General features: G+C 38.6%; 1 protein-coding gene across 1 annotated transcript; it reads right to left on the bottom strand.

Annotated features, from left to right (window-relative positions):
- Window positions 1-1360: 1360 nt before the first annotated feature.
- On the bottom strand, window positions 1361-20604 carry LOC127645755 (mucin-17-like). The gene is made up of 15 exons (XM_052129423.1): window positions 20466-20604; window positions 13448-20356; window positions 11806-12002; window positions 11346-11407; window positions 11090-11214; window positions 6823-10799; window positions 6531-6592; window positions 6278-6402; window positions 5760-6100; window positions 5574-5638; window positions 4656-4831; window positions 4332-4444; window positions 4184-4248; window positions 3901-4079; window positions 1361-3058 (listed from the first exon to the last, which is right to left on the bottom strand). The coding sequence occupies exons 1-15, from the start codon at window positions 20602-20604 to the stop codon at window positions 2967-2969; spliced, it is 12627 nt and encodes a 4208-aa protein (XP_051985383.1). The 3' UTR covers window positions 1361-2966.
- Window positions 20605-22588: the final 1984 nt, after the last annotated feature.

Below are 22588 nucleotides of genomic sequence, written 5' to 3'. Positions count from 1 at the left end.
TTGTTTCTAGTATGCAGTGTTTAGCTAAGGTCACTCAATCTAAACCCCGCTATCGTTCAGGTAGAACATTTCTTTCGACCACTAAAGATAGCTTCACTAATAAACTTGACGTAGTCATAGAAAATATGGATACAGTCTTTTCTAGAACTCTAGATAGTGTCGTCCCCTTTGATTAAAGAAAGTTAAAGAGAAAATTCCCACACCATGTTACAATGATCACAATGGTAAAATGGTATTTCACGGTGCATTTAAGGACAGTGTCTGTAGCTACAGGCAGGCACTAAAAGCTGCCAGGTCAGCATATTTGAGCAAACTCATAGAAAAAAACAAAAACAATCTTAGATATTTATCTAGAACTGTGGCTAAATTTGCACGAAAAAAGCTTCGACAGAATCAGATATTCGATTGTAGCACAGTACACAGATTTTATTTACTGATAAAATTGTAATCATCAGAAATTAAATTGGAACTATGTAATCATCTGCTACCGCACCTCAGAAAACTCATTATTCCCTATGAGCAACTTCAATCCTTTGCTGTCATAGGTCAGGAAGATCTGACAAAACGTATCAAATCATCAAAAGCAACAACATGTATGTTAGACCCGTTACAGATTAAGCTCCTAAAAGAGGTGTTTCCGGTCATTTCAGACCCTCTTATTAATATTATTATTATTAATTGTTCATTATGTCCTATGAAATTTTAAGCTTCAGTTATCAAACCACTTATCAAGAAACCACAGCTTGATCCAGGAGAGTTAACTGATTATAGACAGATCTCAAATATCCTATTTATGTGGACAATACTTGAAAAGGTATTAAACATGCATAAACAGCCTTTATCTCACCTGAGGGTTTGTTGGGTCCCGTTAGACTCAGGCCAGGTTGAAGACCTGTACTGGACATGTAGAATAACCCAGTAGTGATTTTAGTATACATATTCAAATACAGGCACATTGAACGGTTAACCAAATAACAACTATTCATGCACATCCTTAAGAAAAAAAAAGCTCCTTTTTTGTAGTCTTTTGAAGTCATAGGAGTTTAAGTCAATTGCCAACTAAAAAGTTAGTCTAGCTAACGTATGACTTCAGATGGCTTGGAATATTCTTGAAACATTCTTCTTTTGTCTTCCACAGAAAAAACAATAGCATACTAGTTTGACTCAAGCACAACCAAATGGACACTGCCAGTGCGTTTGCCATCCTTAAAATTAGTAATAATAATTTTTTAATAATAATAATTTTATTTATAGTGCAACTTTTAGCGATTAAGCTCAAAGTCCTTCACAAAATATATAAATTAAAATACACACACAGTAAAAGTAGAATGTAGAATATAAGAATGATTACAGGCTTTAAAATACACACAAGTATACACACAGACAAGGGCCAAGTTTATTATCGTACTCTGTCTTATAATATCATCGAAATCACTCTGCATCTTTTTTGTTTTTTTGAGCATACACTTGATTTGGAGATTCCATTCATATCTTCATTCTTTAGTTTGCTGTTGCAAGCGCCTCTTATTGTTACATTGATGACAGCTCAGACTTGATTTGCTTATCAGGAAGAATTCTTACACCTGAACTCTGATAACATCATACATTGGAACTGGTATTGTCTTAATGTTGTTAATTTCATTCGACAGAACACACCGTGTACATGTGTTGTACTACATTTGAAAAGACACTAGAATGTACCACAACTAGTATAACTTATCAAAGCTAAAATGGGGTGTTGAGGAGTGTATGTTAGTGCAAAGGATTGTTATAACAAGAAGCCAATGAATCAGGCAGGAAATAAAGAATTGACTAGCGTGTGGGTGGAGAGAGAATCTGAAGAATGACCTCTAAAAAAATAAAGCAATCAAGAAGAGACAGACAAACATGACTGGTGATGACTGAAAACAATGCTGAAATCTACAAATCATTTCTGTTTAAAAAAAAAAATAGAAAGTATTGTTACGCTAAGTCAAACTTGTATAGCTTAAGCCAAAAAACAAAAGACTCAATCAGAAGAGATAAATTGCTGTCTGCACAATGAATAAAGATTCAAGACTTGAATTCACTCTGTACTTTTCACCTTTTTCACTATGTAAATGTACAAATAAATGTGAAAAAGAAGAAAGCAATTAAATAAAATGCAGTTAAATTAATTCCAATTTAGTTTATTTGAAACCCTGAACATAAATATAGAATAGTGCTCTCTCTCTCTCTCTCTCTCTCTCTCTCTCTCTCTATATATATATATATATATATATTTTATATATGCACTGTACATATATATAACTTACAAGATTTTATACAGATTTAGTTATTTATAAATACATAGTTGATGATCTTGTGATAATAGAATTGGTAATAGAATACATCTGTCTCAGACTGTTGGAACCCACTTTAAACACAGACTTTTCTCACCAGTTAAAATACTAGTTAGTTGTACCTATTATTTCGTTTTTACCAATATCTACCAATGAATTTAGAGAAAAGACCACTTAATTTAGGATTAATTTAGAGAATACACTTCCTGAAACTCTTTTTTCAGACAAAGTATATTAAACAACTGGTTTGACTGGTTAGTGGTGACGCTGGTTTAGTCTTTTTAAAGAGGATCTTGAGAACACAAATGTATTTGTTTTGTTCCAGGCAATGCTGACTCAGATGTAAATTCTTCACACTATTCAGATATGATTACTTGCGATGATAGTGTAGATAGATGTGATCTCTTTGTGTTGGTTTGTTTCAGAAACAGATGTTCATACTAAACATGTGTGCAAACATGCGATGGTCTGAGGTATACAGAACCAGCGCTGGAATGGAATCCTTCAAAGTCTTGTTTGTCATTTTCAGCAAGATTATGTACAATATTACTGTAGTATCTTCTTCATATATGTGATATTCCTTCATGTGAGCGGCATTGAGGGCACCGTTCAGACCTGTTGGAGTCAGGACATGTGTGTCTACTGTCAGTCAAACCATGTGACCAGAAGTGACACGGCAACCAGGATTGAAGCGGTTGACACACTGATCCTGCTAGTGACTTCGCTTGATGAATATGCTGCATTGTGGGGAAAAGAAACAACATTTATTTTAGATTCATCCTTCAATTACAATGCAGCATATTGTGTCTCTGTGGCACTTTCAAAACGTCCCTGAGCGGCGCGCCCAGCTCGACACCGCAACACTGAGCACGTTTACATGCACACCAATACACCGATTACTCAGTAAAATCAGCTTATTGAAAGCAATAAATCTGTGTTTACTCGTGCGCACATTGAATGAGGCAGTTAGAACTCTGGTTAATGTGTTTACATGCCACGAGATATCAGCGTAATGGGCAAAAATCTACCCGTGTAAACCGGTTTTTCATAAGCCGTTTATGGCCTTCACACCGACAGGAATGCGGTTTATTGCGTTTACATGACCACACGCATTGTCAGCTTATTGTGCATTATCGGGGAAAGAATGTGCATGTAAACGCGCTCATTGACTCAACAAACGGAGTGAGTTTGGACTGTCTGTCACACTTCAGCTTTGAGTACTGCAATGGTCGTCTGATGAATGACGTGCCATTATTAAACAGCTCTACTGAAGGATAAATGAGTTAACAATTTGTCACTGCGCCTTTAGTTAAGTCACGTACTGACACGACTTAATTATATTCAAAACAGCATAGCTTATCCAGTAATGAGCTACTATGCAACTTAAACAGACCGCCCTCTCTCAGATGTAGTGTTGGGAAATAATTGTAATAAATCGGTTTTGTTTTCGGACAGTTCATGTTAGTGAACCAGTTCGAATAAATGATTCCCCGAGTTCCTGTGCCTTTTTCTAACCAGTAGTTACTGGAACCAGTAGTTCCCCTAACACTAATGCACTGTAAGAAAGTAAATCACTCACCTGTGCCATTAATCACAATGGAAGACGTGAAGATCTGGAAGGGTAAAGAGTTGTTGTAGGCTGCTCGGACTATAGTTTTCAATATTTGTGTACTGTTGGGTAGAGTGGAGTTCGCTGCAAATGTGAGGTCTATGGCGTTTTTAATCATGGGCACACTCTTTGATTTTGCAGTGGCATTACTGGGGAGAGTCCAAGAGTTTTGAGACAAGATTCAATAAACAATATTGCGTGTTTTCAGGAATCTAAAGTGATTTTAAATGAAATAATAAACACAAATGCATACCTGAATTGTGTTGAAGTTAGTACAGTGAATGATGTTGGATAATCAGCAGTGAAAAAGGGTTCAAGCTAAAAAAAGAGAGTAGATTAGAGAGGATTGTTTTTTTGAAAGCATATTTCACCATTTAGACGAGTAGACAATCAATACTTACCCCTAATTTTATCATTGATGCCCTGTTTCGAAATTCAGTTGAACTTGTGTCTAACAGAGCAGCCACAAAGGAGCCATTGGTCAAGAGGGTCAAAGGAATGATCTGCAGTGATTCTAAAATAGTTTAGAAAGAGAAAATATGTTAAAGAGGATAGTTCACTCAAAAGTGTAAAGTTATGTCAACATTTACGTGTTTTTTCAAACCCAACTGACTTTTCTGCCGTGGAACACAAAAGGAAATTTTGGAGATATGATGAATGGTGACTGGGACTATTGCAGTCATACAAATTTCAAACAACAAAAAATAATTTTTTTTTTAACTTACTGGTAACACTAATAGATTCAGCAACAATAGAGAGGTTGAAGCCTGGAGTTGACACTGCCTCTTTCAGAGTAATCACAATGTCATCGTTGCTTGGGATGGGTTCAGTGGAGGTTTCATTAAACACTAACTCAAGCTCTGCCTCCACATTTTGTTGCATCCGGGTTCTGGTAACACCTCTAAAGAGAAACACATCACCGTGTTCTTTACAAGAGGTTTCAGGACACATGGTACACATTCAATCTAGAAGCTGTTTTATCTGTTGACATATTCAGTTGACTCTAAGAATTAGGGTGCCTATACACTAGAGATGGGGCGGCTGTGGCTCAGGTGGTGGAGCGGGTCGGCTGCTAATCGCAGGGTTGGTGGTTCAATTCTCAGCCCACATGACGTCACATACCGAAGTGTCCTTGGTCAAGTCACTGAACCCCAAGTTGCTCCCAATGGCGGACTAGGGCCTCAGTGTGAGTGTGAATGAGATACAGTGTAAAGTGCTGTGGTAACCTCTAAGGTTAAAAAAGGTGCTATATATGTTCAGACCATTTACCATTTAGAGTTAATTACGTTAAACAGACTGCAAATCCATTTATTTCAAAAAGGGTAACATTTAAGAGAGTCCTTCTGTGCTTTTGTGAGCTCCTATTAGCTGAATTCTTGCTTTATCTCACACTCACACCACTCTTTCCAAGCCCTCCAAACGAAGCTTACGCACCCCTATCCATCAAACACTCCATTGGAGATTTATCTAGCGTAGGTACCAGTAACTACTTTCAAAGATTGTCTTTCACATATCCAATTAAAATGAATGTTTTGTGTAACAGGTATTTGACTTCAAGGATACTTAAGTTTTAAGGACTTTTGAGGACAAAGGAAACGTAACTAAAGGAGTCTCTAAAGTAATGAAGCAAACCATTGACCTACCTGAAAGCAATCACATGAACCCTGATGAAAAGAGGTCCATACTTCTTTTTATAGATTTTGTCAAACTGTAAAAGAAAAAGTAGCATACTAAGTTTAGTTACAGTTTATTTATATTTTACATTAATCCAAAATGCTGTCAGGTCATGCTGTACTTGTCATAAAAACGGATTGTAGTTTGAAACTCACCTCAAATTCAATTTGAAATGCTAGTTTCTTAAATTCTTGACTTTGCGGGTCTGCAAGCTGTATAACATATATTTGTAAAATGATCAAGTCTATGGTTACAACTGGTGGAGGACGTGTTGGAACTGCTGTTGTTGTAGTTTTGGTTGTGGTGGTTGGACGTTTGGTGGTTGGTTTGGCTGCAGCGGGTTTGCTAGTAGTTGTAGTAGGTTTGGTTGTAGTTGTTGGTTTACGTGTAGTGGGTTTGGTTGTAGTTGTTGGTTTACTTGTAAAGGGTTTGGTTGTAGTTGTTGGTTTACGTGTAGTGGGTTTGGTTGTAGTTAAAGGGTCAGCATTTGGCCTGACTGTTGTTGGTGGAGGTTACACATAGTTGTCAAAATAATAAATGAGAAAATATATTAGTCTCCAAGAGGACAAATTAAAATGTTTTTCTTTTTAAAGGTAAACACCTAAATTAATCATAAAGGAGAATTTTTTATTGAATGTTGATGCAATTTGATAACATAAACTTATTGACATACCCTGTACACTTGTGATATTAAACGTAGTGGTAGCATTGAGGAAAACTTCACTGATCTCAATATCACTGGGCAATACGCTATCCAACCTGAACTCTAAATTCATATCGGTGATGACTGATCCAGGACTGTATAAATGGAGAGGAAGAAAAAGATCTGGTGTGAAATTATTACTTGTTACTTTGAAAATTAGCCTTATAAAATATAAAATTTATATTTACTACAGATATAAGCTTTAAAGAAATGAAATACCCACCGGAACCGAATAACTCTCAATCTGATGAAGAAGTGGTATATTTTTCTAAAGATTGGCTCAAACTGTAAACAAAATTACAATACTAAGTTCAACATTGAGTTAGTAAGTCTTACTTTTGGAGAAAATTAACACATTAAAAACAGGAAATAGTTTTGAAGATTAATTTGTTACATTACATCAAGTTTCTTTACAAATCGTCCAAATTTCAGTGCATATTAAAATTCTACTGTGCACTAAATGTCTGTTTAAAACTACACGCTCAAAGTATTGAAATGTTTGTTATAATACACACCTCATTTTTGACTCTTCGTTCTCGTATTTGAAAGGTTTCTGAATTTGAGTCAGACAGTGCTATTTCAAAGTTTTCATTGCTGGTAAACCTGACGGTGACTGTAGTTGTGAGGGGTGTTGTTGTATGAAGTGTAGGCTTGTTTGAATTTGTGGTGGGATGAGGTGCTGTTTTTGGCAGGGTTATAGTTGAAGCTACAGACTGGTTTGTAGTTCTAGGTTTGGTTGCAGGTGTAGTTATTAGCTGGGTTTTAGTTGTTGTAGGTTTCAATGTATTTATTGTTGGCTCGGTTGCAGTTGTCAGCTCTTTTGTAGTTTTAACTGTAGGCTTGGCAGTTGTGGTGGTGAGTTGGATTGTTGGCTGGGTTGTAGATATGTTTGGCTGTGTTGCAGTTGTCGGCTGGGATGTAAATGTTAGAGCTGCGGATGTGGATGAATCTGCTGGCTGGGTTGCAGCTGTTGCAGGCTTGGTTGTAACTGTAGACTGCTGGGATATTTTCTGGACTGTAGTTGGTAAAGATGAGGATGTAGTTGTGGTCTGGACTGCATTTGTAGGCCCAGCAGTTGTTGTAACACTAGGCTGAGTTGTAGCTGCTGCAGTCTTGGTTGTAGCTGTTGCAGGCTGGGATATTGTGGTTTGTATTGGAGGAGATTTAGTTGTGGTCTGGGCTGCATTTGTAAGTTGGGCAGCTGTTGTAATTGTAGACTGAGTAGTAACTGTTGTAGGCTTGGTTGTTGCTGTTGCAGGCTGGGAAATTATTTTCTGGGTTGTAGCTGGTGACGGTCTGGATGTAGTTGTGGACTGTGATGCATTTGTAGGCCCGACAGTTGTTGTAACTGTAGTCTCAGTATTAGCTGTTGAAGGCTTGGTTGTAGCTGTTGCAGGCTGGGAAATTATTTTCTGGGTTGTAGCTGGTGACGGTCTGGATGTAGTTGTGGACTGTGATGCAATTGTAGGCCCGACAGTTGTTGTAACTGTAGACTGAGTAGTAGCTGTTGAAGGCTTGGTTGTAGCAGTTGCAGGCTGGGAAATTATTTTCTGGGTTGTAGCTGGTGACGGTCTGGATGTAGTTGTGGACTGTGATGCATTTGTAGGCCCGACAGTTGTTGTAACTGTAGTCTCAGTATTAGCTGTTGAAGGCTTGGTTGTAGCTGTTGCAGGCTGGGAAATTATTTTCTGGGTTGTAGCTGGTGACGGTCTGGATGTAGTTGTGGACTGTGATGCATTTGTAGGCCCGACAGTTGTTGTAACTGTAGACTGAGTAGTAGCTGTTGAAGGCTTGGTTGTAGCTGTTGCAGGCTGGGAAATTATTTTCTGGGTTGTAGCTGGTGACGGTCTGGATGGAGTTGTGGACTGTGATGCATTTGTAGGCCCGACAGTTGTTGTAACTGTAGTCTCAGTATTAGCTGTTGAAGGCTTGGTTGTAGCTGTTGCAGGCTGGGAAATTATTTTCTGGGTTGTAGCTGGTGACGGTCTGGATGTAGTTGTGGACTGTGATGCAATTGTAGGCCCGACAGTTGTTGTAACTGTAGACTGAGTAGTAGCTGTTGAAGGCTTGGTTGTAGCTGTTGCAGGCTGGGAAATTATTTTCTGGGTTGTAGCTGGTGACGGTCTGGATGTAGTTGTGGACTGTGATGCATTTGTAGGCCCGACAGTTGTTGTAACTGTAGACTGAGTATTAGCTGTTGAAGGCTTGGTTGTAGCTGTTGCAGGCTGGGAAATTATTTTCTGGGTTGTAGCTGGTGACGGTCTGGATGTAGTTGTGGACTGTGATGCAATTGTAGGCCCGACAGTTGTTGTAACTGTAGACTGAGTAGTAGCTGTTGAAGGCTTGGTTGTAGCTGTTGCAGGCTGGGAAATTATTTTCTGGGTTGTAGCTGGTGACGGTCTGGATGTAGTTGTGGACTGTGATGCATTTGTAGGCCCGACAGTTGTTGTAACTGTAGACTGAGTATTAGCTGTTGAAGGCTTGGTTGTAGCTGTTGCAGGCTGGGAAATTATTTTCTGGGTTGTAGCTGGTGACGGTCTGGATGTAGTTGTGGACTGTGATGCATTTGTAGGCCCGACAGTTGTTGTAACTGTAGTCTCAGTATTAGCTGTTGAAGGCTTGGTTGTAGCTGTTGCAGGCTGGGAAATTATTTTCTGGGTTGTAGCTGGTGACGGTCTGGATGTAGTTGTGGACTGTGATGCAATTGTAGGCCCGACAGTTGTTGTAACTGTAGACTGAGTAGTAGCTGTTGAAGGCTTGGTTGTAGCAGTTGCAGGCTGGGAAATTATTTTCTGGGTTGTAGCTGGTGACGGTCTGGATGTAGTTGTGGACTGTGATGCATTTGTAGGCCCGACAGTTGTTGTAACTGTAGACTGAGTAGTAGCTGTTGAAGGCTTGGTTGTAGCTGTTGCAGGCTGGGAAATTATTTTCTGGGTTGTAGTTGGTGACGGTCTGGATGTAGTTGTGGACTGTGATGCATTTGTAGGCCCGACAGTTGTTGTAACTGTAGTCTCAGTATTAGCTGTTGAAGGCTTGGTTGTAGCTGTTGCAGGCTGGGAAATTATTTTCTGGGTTGTAGCTGGTGACGGTCTGGATGTAGTTGTGGACTGTGATGCATTTGTAGGCCCGACAGTTGTTGTAACTGTAGTCTCAGTATTAGCTGTTGAAGGCTTGGTTGTAGCTGTTGCAGGCTGGGAAATTATTTTCTGGGTTGTAGCTGGTGATGGTCTGGATGTAGTTGTGGACTGTGATGCATTTGTAGGCCCGACAGTTGTTGTAACTGTAGACTGAGTAGTAGCTGTTGAAGGCTTGGTTGTAGCAGTTGCAGGCTGGGATATTATTTTCTGGGTTGTAGCTGGTGACGGTCTGGATGTAGTTGTGGACTGTGATGCATTTGTAGGCCCGACAGTTGTTGTAACTGTAGACTGAGTAGTAGCTGTTGAAGGCTTGTTTGTAGCTGTTGCAGGCTGGGATATTATTTTCTGGGTTGTAGCTGGTGACGGTCTGGATGTAGTTGTGGACTGTGATGTATTTGTAGGCCCGACAGTTGTTGTAACTGTAGACTGAGTAGTAGCTGTTGAAGGCTTGGTTGTAGCTGTTGCAGGCTGGGATATTATTTTCTGGGTTGTAGCTGGTGACGGTCTGGATGTAGTTGTGGACTGTGATGCATTTGTAGGCCCGACAGTTGTTGTAACTGTAGACTGAGTAGTAGCTGTTGAAGGCTTGTTTGTAGCTGTTGCAGGCTGGGAAATTATTTTCTGGGTTGTTTTTGGGATAGTTGGGGGTATTGTTGTTGTCAGAGCTGAATTTGTAGGGTGCACTGTTGTTGTAACACTAGGCTGAGTTGTACCTGTGTCATGTTGTGGGGTAGATATCGTTGGGTGTGTTTTAATTACTGGCTGGATTGTAGTTGTAGGTTTTAATGTAGTTGTTGTCTGGACATTATTTGTACCATGGGCTGTTGTTGTAACTGTAGATTTTGTTGTAATTGTTGACTGGATTGCAGCTGTTGTGGATATGGTTGTATATATCATTGAACTTTCAGGTATACCCGTCAGTTTCGATAAACTTGTAACTCTTTGTGGCTGAGTTGTTGTAATCTGGGTTGTAGGTGTTGCAGGCTTTGATGTAGTGATTGTTGGCTGGGTTGGAGTTTGTGTAGGTTTCTGTGTAGTTTTGGTCTGGGCTGTATTTGTACTTTGTATTTGGGCAGTTGTTGAAAGCGTTGGCTTTGTTGAAGATGTTGCAGGTTGTGATGCAGATATTGTTGCAGGCTGAATCATAGTTGTAGGTTGGAATAGAGTTGTTGCTGTCATCCGTGTTGTAGTATGAGCACTGTTTGTATCTTGGGCTGTTGTTGTAACTGTAGGATAGGTTGAAGTGTGTTGGATTGCAGATACTGTTTGTTGGAGTGTTGTTGATGGTTCAAGTGTTTGTATGAAAGTAGTTGTAGAAGGATTTGTTGTAGTTGTAAGGTCATCTTTCGGCCTGACTGTTGTTGGTAGTTTTATAGTAGATTTAATTGTTGTCATCAAACAACAATTAAGAAAAGTTATTTATTGTTAGTTTTCATCAATCCAAAATTTTCCTTGGTCACATAACATAAAACATCCAAACTATGTAGTGCAACCTTTTTTACTGGTTGACTTTATTACTTTTCTAGTTAATTGAACAATTTGAAACTTGCTCTCCAATTGAATGTTTTAAATGTTTTTGGAAGAGTGATACAGGATGCATTAAAATTGCATTGTTTTTTTTCTCCATATGAACTGATTTGCTTACCCTCTACACTGGTGATATTAAACGTAGTGGAGGCATTGAGCATAATATTTCTTATCTCTTCATCAGCAGGTAAAATGCTGTCCATCCTGAATATTAAATCCATATCTGTGATGACTGATCCAGCACTGGAAAGAAAATAGAAGAAAATGAGTCAAATGTTAAAGGTTATAACAAATAGCTTATAAAAGTATATATTTTTGAGGCAATATAATGCCAGAGAGGACATGTTTTCATTATAAAGAAAATAAATACTTACTGGAACCGGATGAATGTCAATTCGATGAAGGAGTGGAATGCTTTACTTAAAATGTTCAAAAACTGTAGAAAATTGATAATATCAGGTTCAACACTGAGTAATAAAAATTAAGTATGAAACATTTGGGCAAAATGAAAACATGGTGGTTGGTGGTTAATTTGTTGGTTACATACAATTACTTTACCAATTTAAAATCGGTAAAAAATTTGGTAAAATCGGCCTGTACTCCTTTCTTTGGAGGTCTTGTTCTCTAGTGAACTTTGTTTGTCATTTACATTAACATTTACAGTGCATTCAAAGTATATATTTTTTTATCTTTGTTCAAACCCATAATCTTGGCATTGCTAGCACCATGCTCTGCCAGTTAAGCTACAGCACCCTTACAGGAGCTACATACCTTTGTCTGTACCAAACTATTTACTGAAACCTAAAATATCTAAATATTTACAACACAACGTACGTCATCTTTGACTCTTTGTTCTCGTTTTTTAAATGTGGGTGAAGTTGAGTCCAACAGTGCGGGATCAAAAGTTTCATCGCTGGTGAACCTCACAGGCACTGTAGTTTTAAGCAGTGTTGTAGTTTTAAGTGTAGGCTTGATTGTTGTCATAGTGAGTTCCACTCCATTTGTTGATTGTTGGGTTGAAGATTGTATTGCTGTTGCAAAAATAAGAATAAACTGATATTAGCCTCAATAAGAACTTTATATCTGAAAGTCAAAGACATTTATATATTTATATAATTACATATAATATATATTTTATATACATATATTTACAGTATATGTATAACATATGGGCTATTTATATGTGTGGCTGGGCAGAGGGCGGCCTAATCAGGCTAATTAGCCCTCGAGATGGATAAAGGCTGACCGAAAACAGCAGTGCAAGAGAGAGAGATATATGAGCAGCTGTCCGACACCTGTGTGTCAGTTTTATATTAAACTATTATTTATATTTTCAAGCCGTTCTCGCCTCCTCCTTTCCCTTTAATCCCTTTAAACTGATGCCAAAACCCGGGAAGGAGGAGGGATGCGCTGTAGTGGAGGTCTCGCCACTACCATCCAACCCAAAGGAGCAGCTGCGGCCATCCACCTGAGGACAGAGGAGGCGGCCGCCTGGAAGTGGAGGAACTGCTGCCGACCGCGAGGGGAGGAGGGGTTCCCAATCATCCGCCTGGAATGGTTACCACTGCCAGGGACAGGGGAGACCCCTACCGTCCACCAAAAACACAGCCGGAGGACTGCCCCCGATCCGCCCGGGGAGGCACGGCTGTCGTCCATTAGAGGGTGGAGGAGTGGCCGAGGACCAAGCTATGGTGTATTGGAGAACTGGCGAGTAAGTGTTTTTTTCCCTCTCTCTCTCCTCTCTCTCTCCCACTGCTGCTCCACATTGGCCTTTCCCTCTCTTTTAAATTTGAATGTGTTTTTGGGTGGTATTGGAATCTGGGAGAGAATCTGTCCCTCCCAGATTCAGGAAGGCGGGGGTGACCTGCCAGCAGATGGGGCCAGAAGGGCACACCCCACCCCCCGGAGAAAGGGGGGTGGGGTGTACATCATGCCGGGGGCGGATCAGGCTAATTAGCCCTTGAGAGGGATAAAGGCTGACCGAAGACAGTAGTGCGAGAGAGAGATATATATGGGTAGCTGTCCGACACCTGTGTGTGTGTTTGTCTTTTTGGTTCAGTTTTATATTAAACTATTATTTATATTGTCAAGCCGGTTCTCGTCTCCTCCTTTCCCTTTAATCCATTTTCAATATGTATACCTTAAAAGGGGAGGCTCGGAATGTGAAACCTTTTAGGTCATTGCCATTTATGCACCTTCATGTGTACTGTTTGACTTTCTTCCGTGAAACACAAAATATGTTTGGTAGAATGACAGAATCAGTCACCATTCACTTTCATTGCATTTTTTCTCTATTCAGTAAAATGTATGGTGACTAAGGCTGTACATCTCCTTATTATGTTCCACATAAATTATGAAAAATTTTTCATTAGTTGTGTCAATTAATGTTCCAAAACAAAATAAATCTCAAAATACTTGAATACAGGTTTGCCTAACTTATATAACAAGGGTGTTTTAGGTGAGACAGTTGTTGTACTGACAGATGTCGGAGTGCCCTCTGTGGTAGCAAATGGAGTGTGGGGTAATGTTGTGTCCACTAGTGTCACTGGTTCTACTGTAATACCTGCTGTAGTCCTTGATGTGATAACAGCATTTGTTTCTCCAGGCTCAGTAATGATCACTGTTGTTTCTTCTCTGCTCTTTCCTGTAGTGGACTGTGATGCAAAATCATCAGTTGTATCTGTAGCAATTTCTGTGGGCACTGCTGTGACACCAGAAGTTGATGTGGATTTGATCTCGGTTGTTGATTCTGGTGTGGTGCTTGTTGATTGATCGGTAATTCCTACACTTGATTTCTCTGTAAACAATGTTGTGGACTCTATAGTTGAACCTGAAGGTGATGACTTTGTGAAGACTGTGGTTGATGCTTCTGTTATTCCTTTTGTGGATTTCACTGTAGGAGCAGTAACTGACAAATCTGTGGACTCTGTGGTCAATTCAAAAGTAAATGTTGTGGATTTTGCTGTGTCACTTGAGGCTGATACTGATGTTATGGCTGTATGTGATTGATCAGTAGTTGCTGATTCTTCTTTGGTAAATTCAGCTGTTATTTCTGTAGCTGATTCTGTTGTTAATGTTGTAGTTGACTGAACAGAAGTTCTTGCACTTGTTTTCTGAGTAGATTCTGTTGTGGACTCTGTGGTGGTAGCTGTCACTAAAGAATCTGTGAAATCTGAGTTTGGTATCGGTGTAACTGTTTTGGATTCCATTGTTGAAGAATGAGTTGATAGATCTGGAAATTCTGTTGTTGATACTTTAGTGACATTTTGGGAGATGTCTGATGTAAACGCTGTCGTTGAACCCAGTGTGTCTTCAGTAGTTAATTGTGGTGTTAAGACTGTAGCTGTTTGATCAGTTATTCCTGTAGTTGTCAGATCAGTCTCTTCTGTTGATTCCTCCTCTGAGTCAGTAGTAAAAGGTGTTGATACTTTAGTGACATTTTGGGAGATGTCTGATGTAAATGCTGTTGTTGAACCCAGTGTGTCTTCAGTAGTTAATTGTGAAGTTGTGATTGTTGCTGTTTGATCAGTTATTCCTGTAGTTGTCAGATCAGTCTCTTCTGTTGATTCCTCCTCTGATGAGTCAGTAGTAAAAGCTGTTGATACTTTAGTGACATTTTGGGAGATGTCTGATGTAAATGCTGTTGTTGAACCCAGTGTGTCTTCAGTAGTTAATTGTGAAGTTGTGATTGTTGCTGTTTGATCAGTTATTCCTGTAGTTGTCAGATCAGTCTCTTCTGTTGATTCCTCCTCTGATGAGTCAGTAGTAAAAGCTGTGGATACTTTAGTGACATTTTGGGAGATGTCTGATGTAAATGCTGTTGTTGAACCCAGTGTGTCTTCAGTAGTTAATTGTGAAGTTGTGATTGTAGCTGTTTGATCAGTTATTCCTGTAGTTGTCAGATCAGTCTCTTCAGTTGATTCCTCCTCTGATGAGTCAGTAGTAAAAGCTGTTGATACTTTAGTGACATTTTGGGAGATGTCTGATGTAAATACTGTTGTTGATCCCAGTGTGTCTTCAGTAGTTAATTGTGAAGTTGTGATTGTAGCTGTTTGATCAGTTATTCCTGTAGTTGTCAGATCAGTCTCTTCTGTTGATTCCTCCTCTGATGAGTCAGTAGTAAAAGCTGTTGATACTTTAGTGACATTTTGGGAGATGTCTGATGTAAACGCTGTTGTTGAACCCAGTGTGTCTTCAGTAGTTAACTGTGAAGTTGTGATTGTAGCTGTTTGATCAGTTATTCCTGTAGTTGTCAGATCAGTCTCTTCTGTTGATTCCTCCTCTGATGAGTCAGTAGTAAAAGCTGTGGATACTTTAGTGACATTTTGGGTGATGTCTGATGTAAACGCTGTTGTTGAACCCAGTGTGTCTTCAGTAGTTAATTGTGAAGTTGTGATTGTTGCTGTTTGATCAGTTATTCCTGTAGTTGTCAGATCAGTCTCTTCTGTTGATTCCTCCTCTGATGAGTCAGTAGTAAAAGCTGTTGATACTTTAGTGACATTTTGGGAGATGTCTGATGTAAATGCTGTTGTTGAACCCAGTGTGTCTTCAGTAGTTAATTGTGGTGTTGTGATTGTAGCTGTTTGATCAGTTATTCCTGTAGTTGTCAGATCAGTCTCTTCTGTTGATTCCTCCTCTGATGAGACACTAGTAAAAGCTGTTGATACTTTAGTGACATTTTGGGAGATGTCTGATGTAAACGCTGTTGTTGAACCCAGTGTGTCTTCAGTAGTTAATTGTGGTGTTAAGACTGTTGCTGTTTGATCAGTTATTCCTGTAGTTGTCAGATCAGTCTCTTCTGTTGATTCCTCCTCTGATGAGTCAGTAGTAAAAGCTGTGGATACTTTAGTGACATTTTGGGAGATGTCTGATGTAAACGCTGTTGTTGAACCCAGTGTGTCTTCAGTAGTTAATTGTGAAGTTGTGATTGTTTCTGTTAGATCAGTTATTCCTGTAGTTGTCAGATCAGTCTTGTCTGTTGATTCCTCCTCTGATGAGTCAGTAGTAAAAGCTGTTGATACTTTAGTGACATTCTGGGAGATGTCTGATGTAAACGCTGTTGTTGAACCCAGTGTGTCTTCAGTAGTTAATTGTGAAGTTGTGATTGTTGCTGTTTGATCACTTATTCCTGTAGTTGTCAGATCAGTCTCTTCTGTTGATTCCTCCTCTGATGAGTCAGTAGTAAAAGCTGTTGATACTTTAGTGACATTTTGGGAGATGTCTGATGTAAATGCTGTTGTTGAACCCAGTGTGTCTTCAGTAGTTAATTGTGGTGTTGTGATTGTAGCTGTTTGATCAGTTATTCCTGTAGTTGTCAGATCAGTCTCTTCTGTTGATTCCTCCTCTGATGAGTCAGTAGTAAAAGCTGTGGATACTTTAGTGACATTTTGGGAGATGTCTGATGTAAATGCTGTTGTTGAACCCAGTGTGTCTTCAGTAGTTAACTGTGAAGTTGTGATTGTAGCTGTTTGATCAGTTATTCCTGTAGTTGTCAGATCAGTCTCTTCTGTTGATTCCTCCTCTGATGAGTCAGTAGTAAAAGCTGTTGATACTTTAGTGACATTTTGGGAGATGTCTGATGTAAACGCTGTTGTTGAACCCAGTGTGTCTTCAGTAGTTAATTGTGAAGTTGTGATTGTTGCTGTTTGATCAGTTATTCCTGTAGTTGTCAGATCAGTCTCTTCTGTTGATTCCTCCTCTGATGAGTCAGTAGTAAAAGCTGTTGATACTTTAGTGACATTTTGGGAGATGTCTGATGTAAATGCTGTTGTTGAACCCAGTGTGTCTTCAGTAGTTAATTGTGGTGTTGTGATTGTAGCTGTTTGATCAGTTATTCCTGTAGTTGTCAGATCAGTCTCTTCTGTTGATTCCTCCTCTGATGAGACACTAGTAAAAGCTGTTGATACTTTAGTGACATTTTGGGAGATGTCTGATGTAAACGCTGTTGTTGAACCCAGTGTGTCTTCAGTAGTTAATTGTGAAGTTGTGATTGTTGCTGTTTGATCACTTATTCCTGTAGTTGTCAGATCAGTCTCTTCTGTTGATTCCTCCTCTGATGAGTCAGTAGTAAAAGCTGTTGATACTTTAGTGACATTTTGGGAGATGTCTGATGTAAATGCTGTTGTTGAACCCAGTGTGTCTTCAGTAGTTAATTGTGGTGTTGTGATTGTAGCTGTTTGATCAGTTATTCCTGTAGTTGTCAGATCAGTCTCTTCTGTTGATTCCTCCTCTGATGAGTCAGTAGTAAAAGCTGTGGATACTTTAGTGACATTTTGGGAGATGTCTGATGTAAATGCTGTTGTTGAACCCAGTGTGTCTTCAGTAGTTAACTGTGAAGTTGTGATTGTAGCTGTTTGATCAGTTATTCCTGTAGTTGTCAGATCAGTCTCTTCTGTTGATTCCTCCTCTGATGAGTCAGTAGTAAAAGCTGTTGATACTTTAGTGACATTTTGGGAGATGTCTGATGTAAACGCTGTTGTTGAACCCAGTGTGTCTTCAGTAGTTAATTGTGAAGTTGTGATTGTTGCTGTTTGATCAGTTATTCCTGTAGTTGTCAGATCAGTCTCTTCTGTTGATTCCTCCTCTGATGAGTCAGTAGTAAAAGCTGTTGATACTTTAGTGACATTTTGGGAGATGTCTGATGTAAATGCTGTTGTTGAACCCAGTGTGTCTTCAGTAGTTAATTGTGGTGTTGTGATTGTAGCTGTTTGATCAGTTATTCCTGTAGTTGTCAGATCAGTCTCTTCTGTTGATTCCTCCTCTGATGAGTCAGTAGTAAAAGCTGTTGATACTTTAGTGACATTTTGGGAGATGTCTGATGTAAATGCTGTTGTTGAACCCAGTGTGTCTTCAGTAGTTAATTGTGATGTTGTGATTGTTGCTGTTTGATCAGTTATTCCTGTAGTTGTCAGATCAGTCTCTTCTGTTGATTCCTCCTCTGATGAGTCAGTAGTAAAAGCTGTTGATACTTTAGTGACATTTTGGGAGATGTCTGATGTAAATGCTGTTGTTGAACCCAGTGTGTCTTCAGTAGTTAATTGTGGTGTTGTGATTGTAGCTGTTTGATCAGTTATTCCTGTAGTTGTCAGATCAGTCTCTTCTGTTGATTCCTCCTCTGATGAGTCACTAGTAAAAGCTGTTGATACTTTAGTGACATTTTGGGAGATGTCTGATGTAAACGCTGTTGTTGAACCCAGTGTGTCTTCAGTAGTTAATTGTGAAGTTGTGATTGTTTCTGTTAGATCAGTTATTCCTGTAGTTGTCAGATCAGTCTCGTCTGTTGATTCCTCCTCTGATGAGTCAGTAGTAAAAGCTGTTGATACTTTAGTGACATTTTGGGAGATGTCTGATGTAAACGCTGTTGTTGAACCCAGTGTGTCTTCAGTAGTTAATTGTGAAGTTGTGATTGTTGCTGTTTGATCAGTTATTCCTGTAGTTGTCAGATCAGTCTCTTCTGTTGATTCCTCCTCTGATGAGTCAGTAGTAAAAGCTGTTGATACTTTAGTGACATTTTGGGAGATGTCTGATGTAAATGCTGTTGTTGAACCCAGTGTGTCTTCAGTAGTTAATTGTGGTGTTGTGATTGTAGCTGTTTGATCAGTTATTCCTGTAGTTGTCAGATCAGTCTCTTCTGTTGATTCCTCCTCTGATGAGTCAGTAGTAAAAGCTGTGGATACTTTAGTGACATTTTGGGAGATGTCTGATGTAAACGCTGTTGTTGAACCCAGTGTGTCTTCAGTAGTTAACTGTGAAGTTGTGATTGTAGCTGTTTGATCAGTTATTCCTGTAGTTGTCAGATCAGTCTCTTCTGTTGATTCCTCCTCTGATGAGTCAGTAGTAAAAGCTGTTGATACTTTAGTGACATTTTGGGAGATGTCTGATGTAAACGCTGTTGTTGAACCCAGTGTGTCTTCAGTAGTTAATTGTGAAGTTGTGATTGTAGCTGTTTGATCAGTTATTCCTGTAGTTGTCAGATCAGTCTCTTCTGTTGATTCCTCCTCTGATGAGTCAGTAGTAAAAGCTGTTGATACTTTAGTGACATTTTGGGAGATGTCTGATGTAAACGCTGTTGTTGAACCCAGTGTGTCTTCAGTAGTTAATTGTGAAGTTGTGATTGTTGCTGTTTGATCAGTTATTCCTGTAGTTGTCAGATCAGTCTCTTCTGTTGATTCCTCCTCTGATGAGTCAGTAGTAAAAGCTGTTGATACTTTAGTGACATTTTGGGAGATGTCTGATGTAAATGCTGTTGTTGAACCCAGTGTGTCTTCAGTAGTTAATTGTGGTGTTGTGATTGTAGCTGTTTGATCAGTTATTCCTGTAGTTGTCAGATCAGTCTCTTCTGTTGATTCCTCCTCTGATGAGTCACTAGTAAAAGCTGTTGATACTTTAGTGACATTTTGGGAGATGTCTGATGTAAACGCTGTTGTTGAACCCAGTGTGTCTTCAGTAGTTAATTGTGGTGTTAAGACTGTTGCTGTTTGATCAGTTATTCCTGTAGTTGTCAGATCAGTCTCTTCTGTTGATTCCTCCTCTGATGAGTCAGTAGTAAAAGCTGTGGATACTTTAGTGACATTTTGGGAGATGTCTGATGTAAATGCTGTTGTTGAACCCAGTGTGTCTTCAGTAGTTAATTGTGAAGTTGTGATTGTTGCTGTTTGATCAGTTATTCCTGTAGTTGTCAGATCAGTCTCTTCTGTTGATTCCTCCTCTGATGAGTCAGTAGTAAAAGCTGTTGATACTTTAGTGACATTTTGGGAGATGTCTGATGTAAATGCTGTTGTTGAACCCAGTGTGTCTTCAGTAGTTAATTGTGGTGTTGTGATTGTAGCTGTTTGATCAGTTATTCCTGTAGTTGTCAGATCAGTCTCTTCTGTTGATTCCTCCTCTGATGAGTCAGTAGTAAAAGCTGTTGATACTTTAGTGACATTTTGGGAGATGTCTGATGTAAACGCTGTTGTTGAACCCAGTGTGTCTTCAGTAGTTAATTGTGGTGTTAAGACTGTTGCTGTTTGATCAGTTATTCCTGTAGTTGTAAGATCAGTCTCTTCTGGTGATTCCTCCTCTGATGAGTCAGTAGTAAAATCTGTTGATACTTCAGTGACATTTATAGATATTTCTGAGGTTAATGCTGTTGTAAATTCTGGGTCCTCTTGAGTGAAATCTGTAGTTGATTCTTCAAAGTTGAATCCACTTGTATTTCCTGTCGTTGGTTCTGCTGTAATGGCTGTAGCTGTTTGATCAGTTATTCCTGTAGTTGACTGTTCAGTTTCCTCTGTGAAATCAACCTCATATGACTGAGTTGTGGTAGTGTTTTCCGACAAAAATGTTGAAAATTCTTCTGTTATTTCTGTTGTGAAATCTGTCAAGTCATTAAAGGCTGATTCATCTGTGAAAAAATGCAAATAAAATGTAAGTAACTTGGACAGTTGAAGTGATTTGGCAAGACTTTAAGTGACATTGAGCAAGTGAACATTATGTGAAAATACTGGTTCAACCTGTTACAGATTCGTCTGTGCTGCTTGTGATTGATTCAGGTATTTCTGTATGAAGTTCATCAGTTGTGTCTTCTGTAGTGTCATTTGTAACATTTATAACTGATTCTGTTGTGATATCATCTGTTGAGTCTGTAGGCATTGTAACACCAGTTGCATGTGTTTGTGCTTTGATGCCAGTATGTACTGTTGAAACTAGAGCAAACATTAAATAAAGCACAGTTATTACACACAAATAAATGAGTAAAATCAGAAGTGCAAGATCCAAAGACATGAACTGACTGACCTGTTAAAATAAGAAATGTCATCAATGCTCTTCTACGCATCTTGGTAGCTGTCAAAAGGACCACCTATAAACAAACACATTATGAGAGATAAATACATGTATCTAAAAACCACATCATTTTATCTCCTTAATAAATGTCTTGATAAATGCTACTGTCCCAGTGTAATTCATATAACCATTAGTTAGTTGTAAGAGCGGTAAGTAATTTGCTCTTGGCAGTCTGTTCACGTTTCCAACCAGGATTAATCTTTAATCATAACTCAACAGGGTTTAGTAAGAATCTGTACATCTGGGCTAATCACTCAAATAGACTAAAAAGAGAGTAAGTAATCTCAGGCTCAGGTCAGGTTCGGTCTTTACATTTTATTCTTGTCTGCTCAGACTTCTGACTAGTTTTATAATAACCAGGGTGGCAAATTCAATTGGTAACACTTCACAATATGGTTGCATTTGTTAATATTAATTAATGCATTTGGTATCATAAACAAAGGATTAAACAATATATTTTTTTTAATTACTAAAAATACAATTGTTCATTGTGTGTTCATAGTGCATTAACTAATGTTAACAAATAATTGATGAAATTATCATGATTAATAAATGCTGTAAAAATATTGTAAATTGTTAATTCATGTTAACTAATGTTAAAAAATGAAATGCTATTGTAAAGTGTTACCATTAACTTTTCTTGCCTGCCAGCCATTATAGCTGGTGAATGCCCAATTTTACCAGACGCTTTTTCAAAAGCTCACAATATATTTAATAAATGTCCAAAGACCTCTTAAAAGTGGACAAAAGCAAACCTACTTCTTCAGTTCACGCTGTCCCTGACTTTGAAAGTAGACTCGGATACACTTCAGTCCACTCTCCATTCACTTTTAACCCCCCCAAAAATGATAAATAAAAAAATTCAAATGACCCCTTAAGGTTCGTTCGTTTCCAGTATGACTACAATTGGAAAAGACTAAAATGTCCTCATGTTAAAAAATAATACCTTAATCCCATCAATGCAAATGTCATTTTGTCAATATTCAAGGTTTTTATATAATTAAAAAAAACTTGTTATTTTCACAAGAATGTACATTTTGAAGATTTAAATGAATAATGGACTTCCATTATCCTATTTTCTAGACCCTTTATTCTGCCGCTTAAGCTGCTTCACCCTGCGTGTACATCGCTCTTGACAAGTAAAATGATAATCTCTATATTGAAATATGATATTGCATTATATTATAGTCTATAACTTTGGGTTGAGAGAAATTCGAGAGTAGAAGATCATTTACAAGTGCATTATTTCTCAAACAAATGTTAACATCTTCATTTCACATTATTCTAAGTGGTGCAGAAGTGGAAGTCAATTATCAAACATATTTTCTATTGTGTCATGTGTAATTATCGTTGGCCGTAAGGGAAGAGGCACTGCCTGGGTTTAGTTACAGGCTACAGTTGAATGTGAAAAATGGGGAATGCTCAGTGGGGTGTCAGGTTAAAACATGAATGAAAATGAAATAGTAAATGGAAAGTTAAAAAAGATGAAGATGCCAGTGCTCAGAGGGGGGAAAATGTACCTGTAGTTTTTGTCACTTTAAAATATTCATTTTTAAAAACACATATTTTTTTCTTACCATTTAAATTGAATTGTGTCTTGTCCATTTATTTCAAATACATCCATACTGGACAATTCATGAACATAAATTCTCAATATAGATTTTATTACCCTTACCCTAAGAGTTACATTAAATTCAGCTCACATGTCATGCCATAATATGTATAACTACTCAAATAAAATATTAGGAACAAGAACAGATGTTACACATAAAAAAACAGAATTTATCATTGG

Source organism: Xyrauchen texanus, chromosome 1, assembly GCF_025860055.1.
Source record: "Xyrauchen texanus isolate HMW12.3.18 chromosome 1, RBS_HiC_50CHRs, whole genome shotgun sequence".
NCBI lineage: Eukaryota > Metazoa > Chordata > Actinopteri > Cypriniformes > Catostomidae > Xyrauchen > Xyrauchen texanus.
The sequence above is the reverse complement of the archived record's forward strand: the minus strand, read 5'-3'. Positions and strand labels throughout refer to the sequence as shown.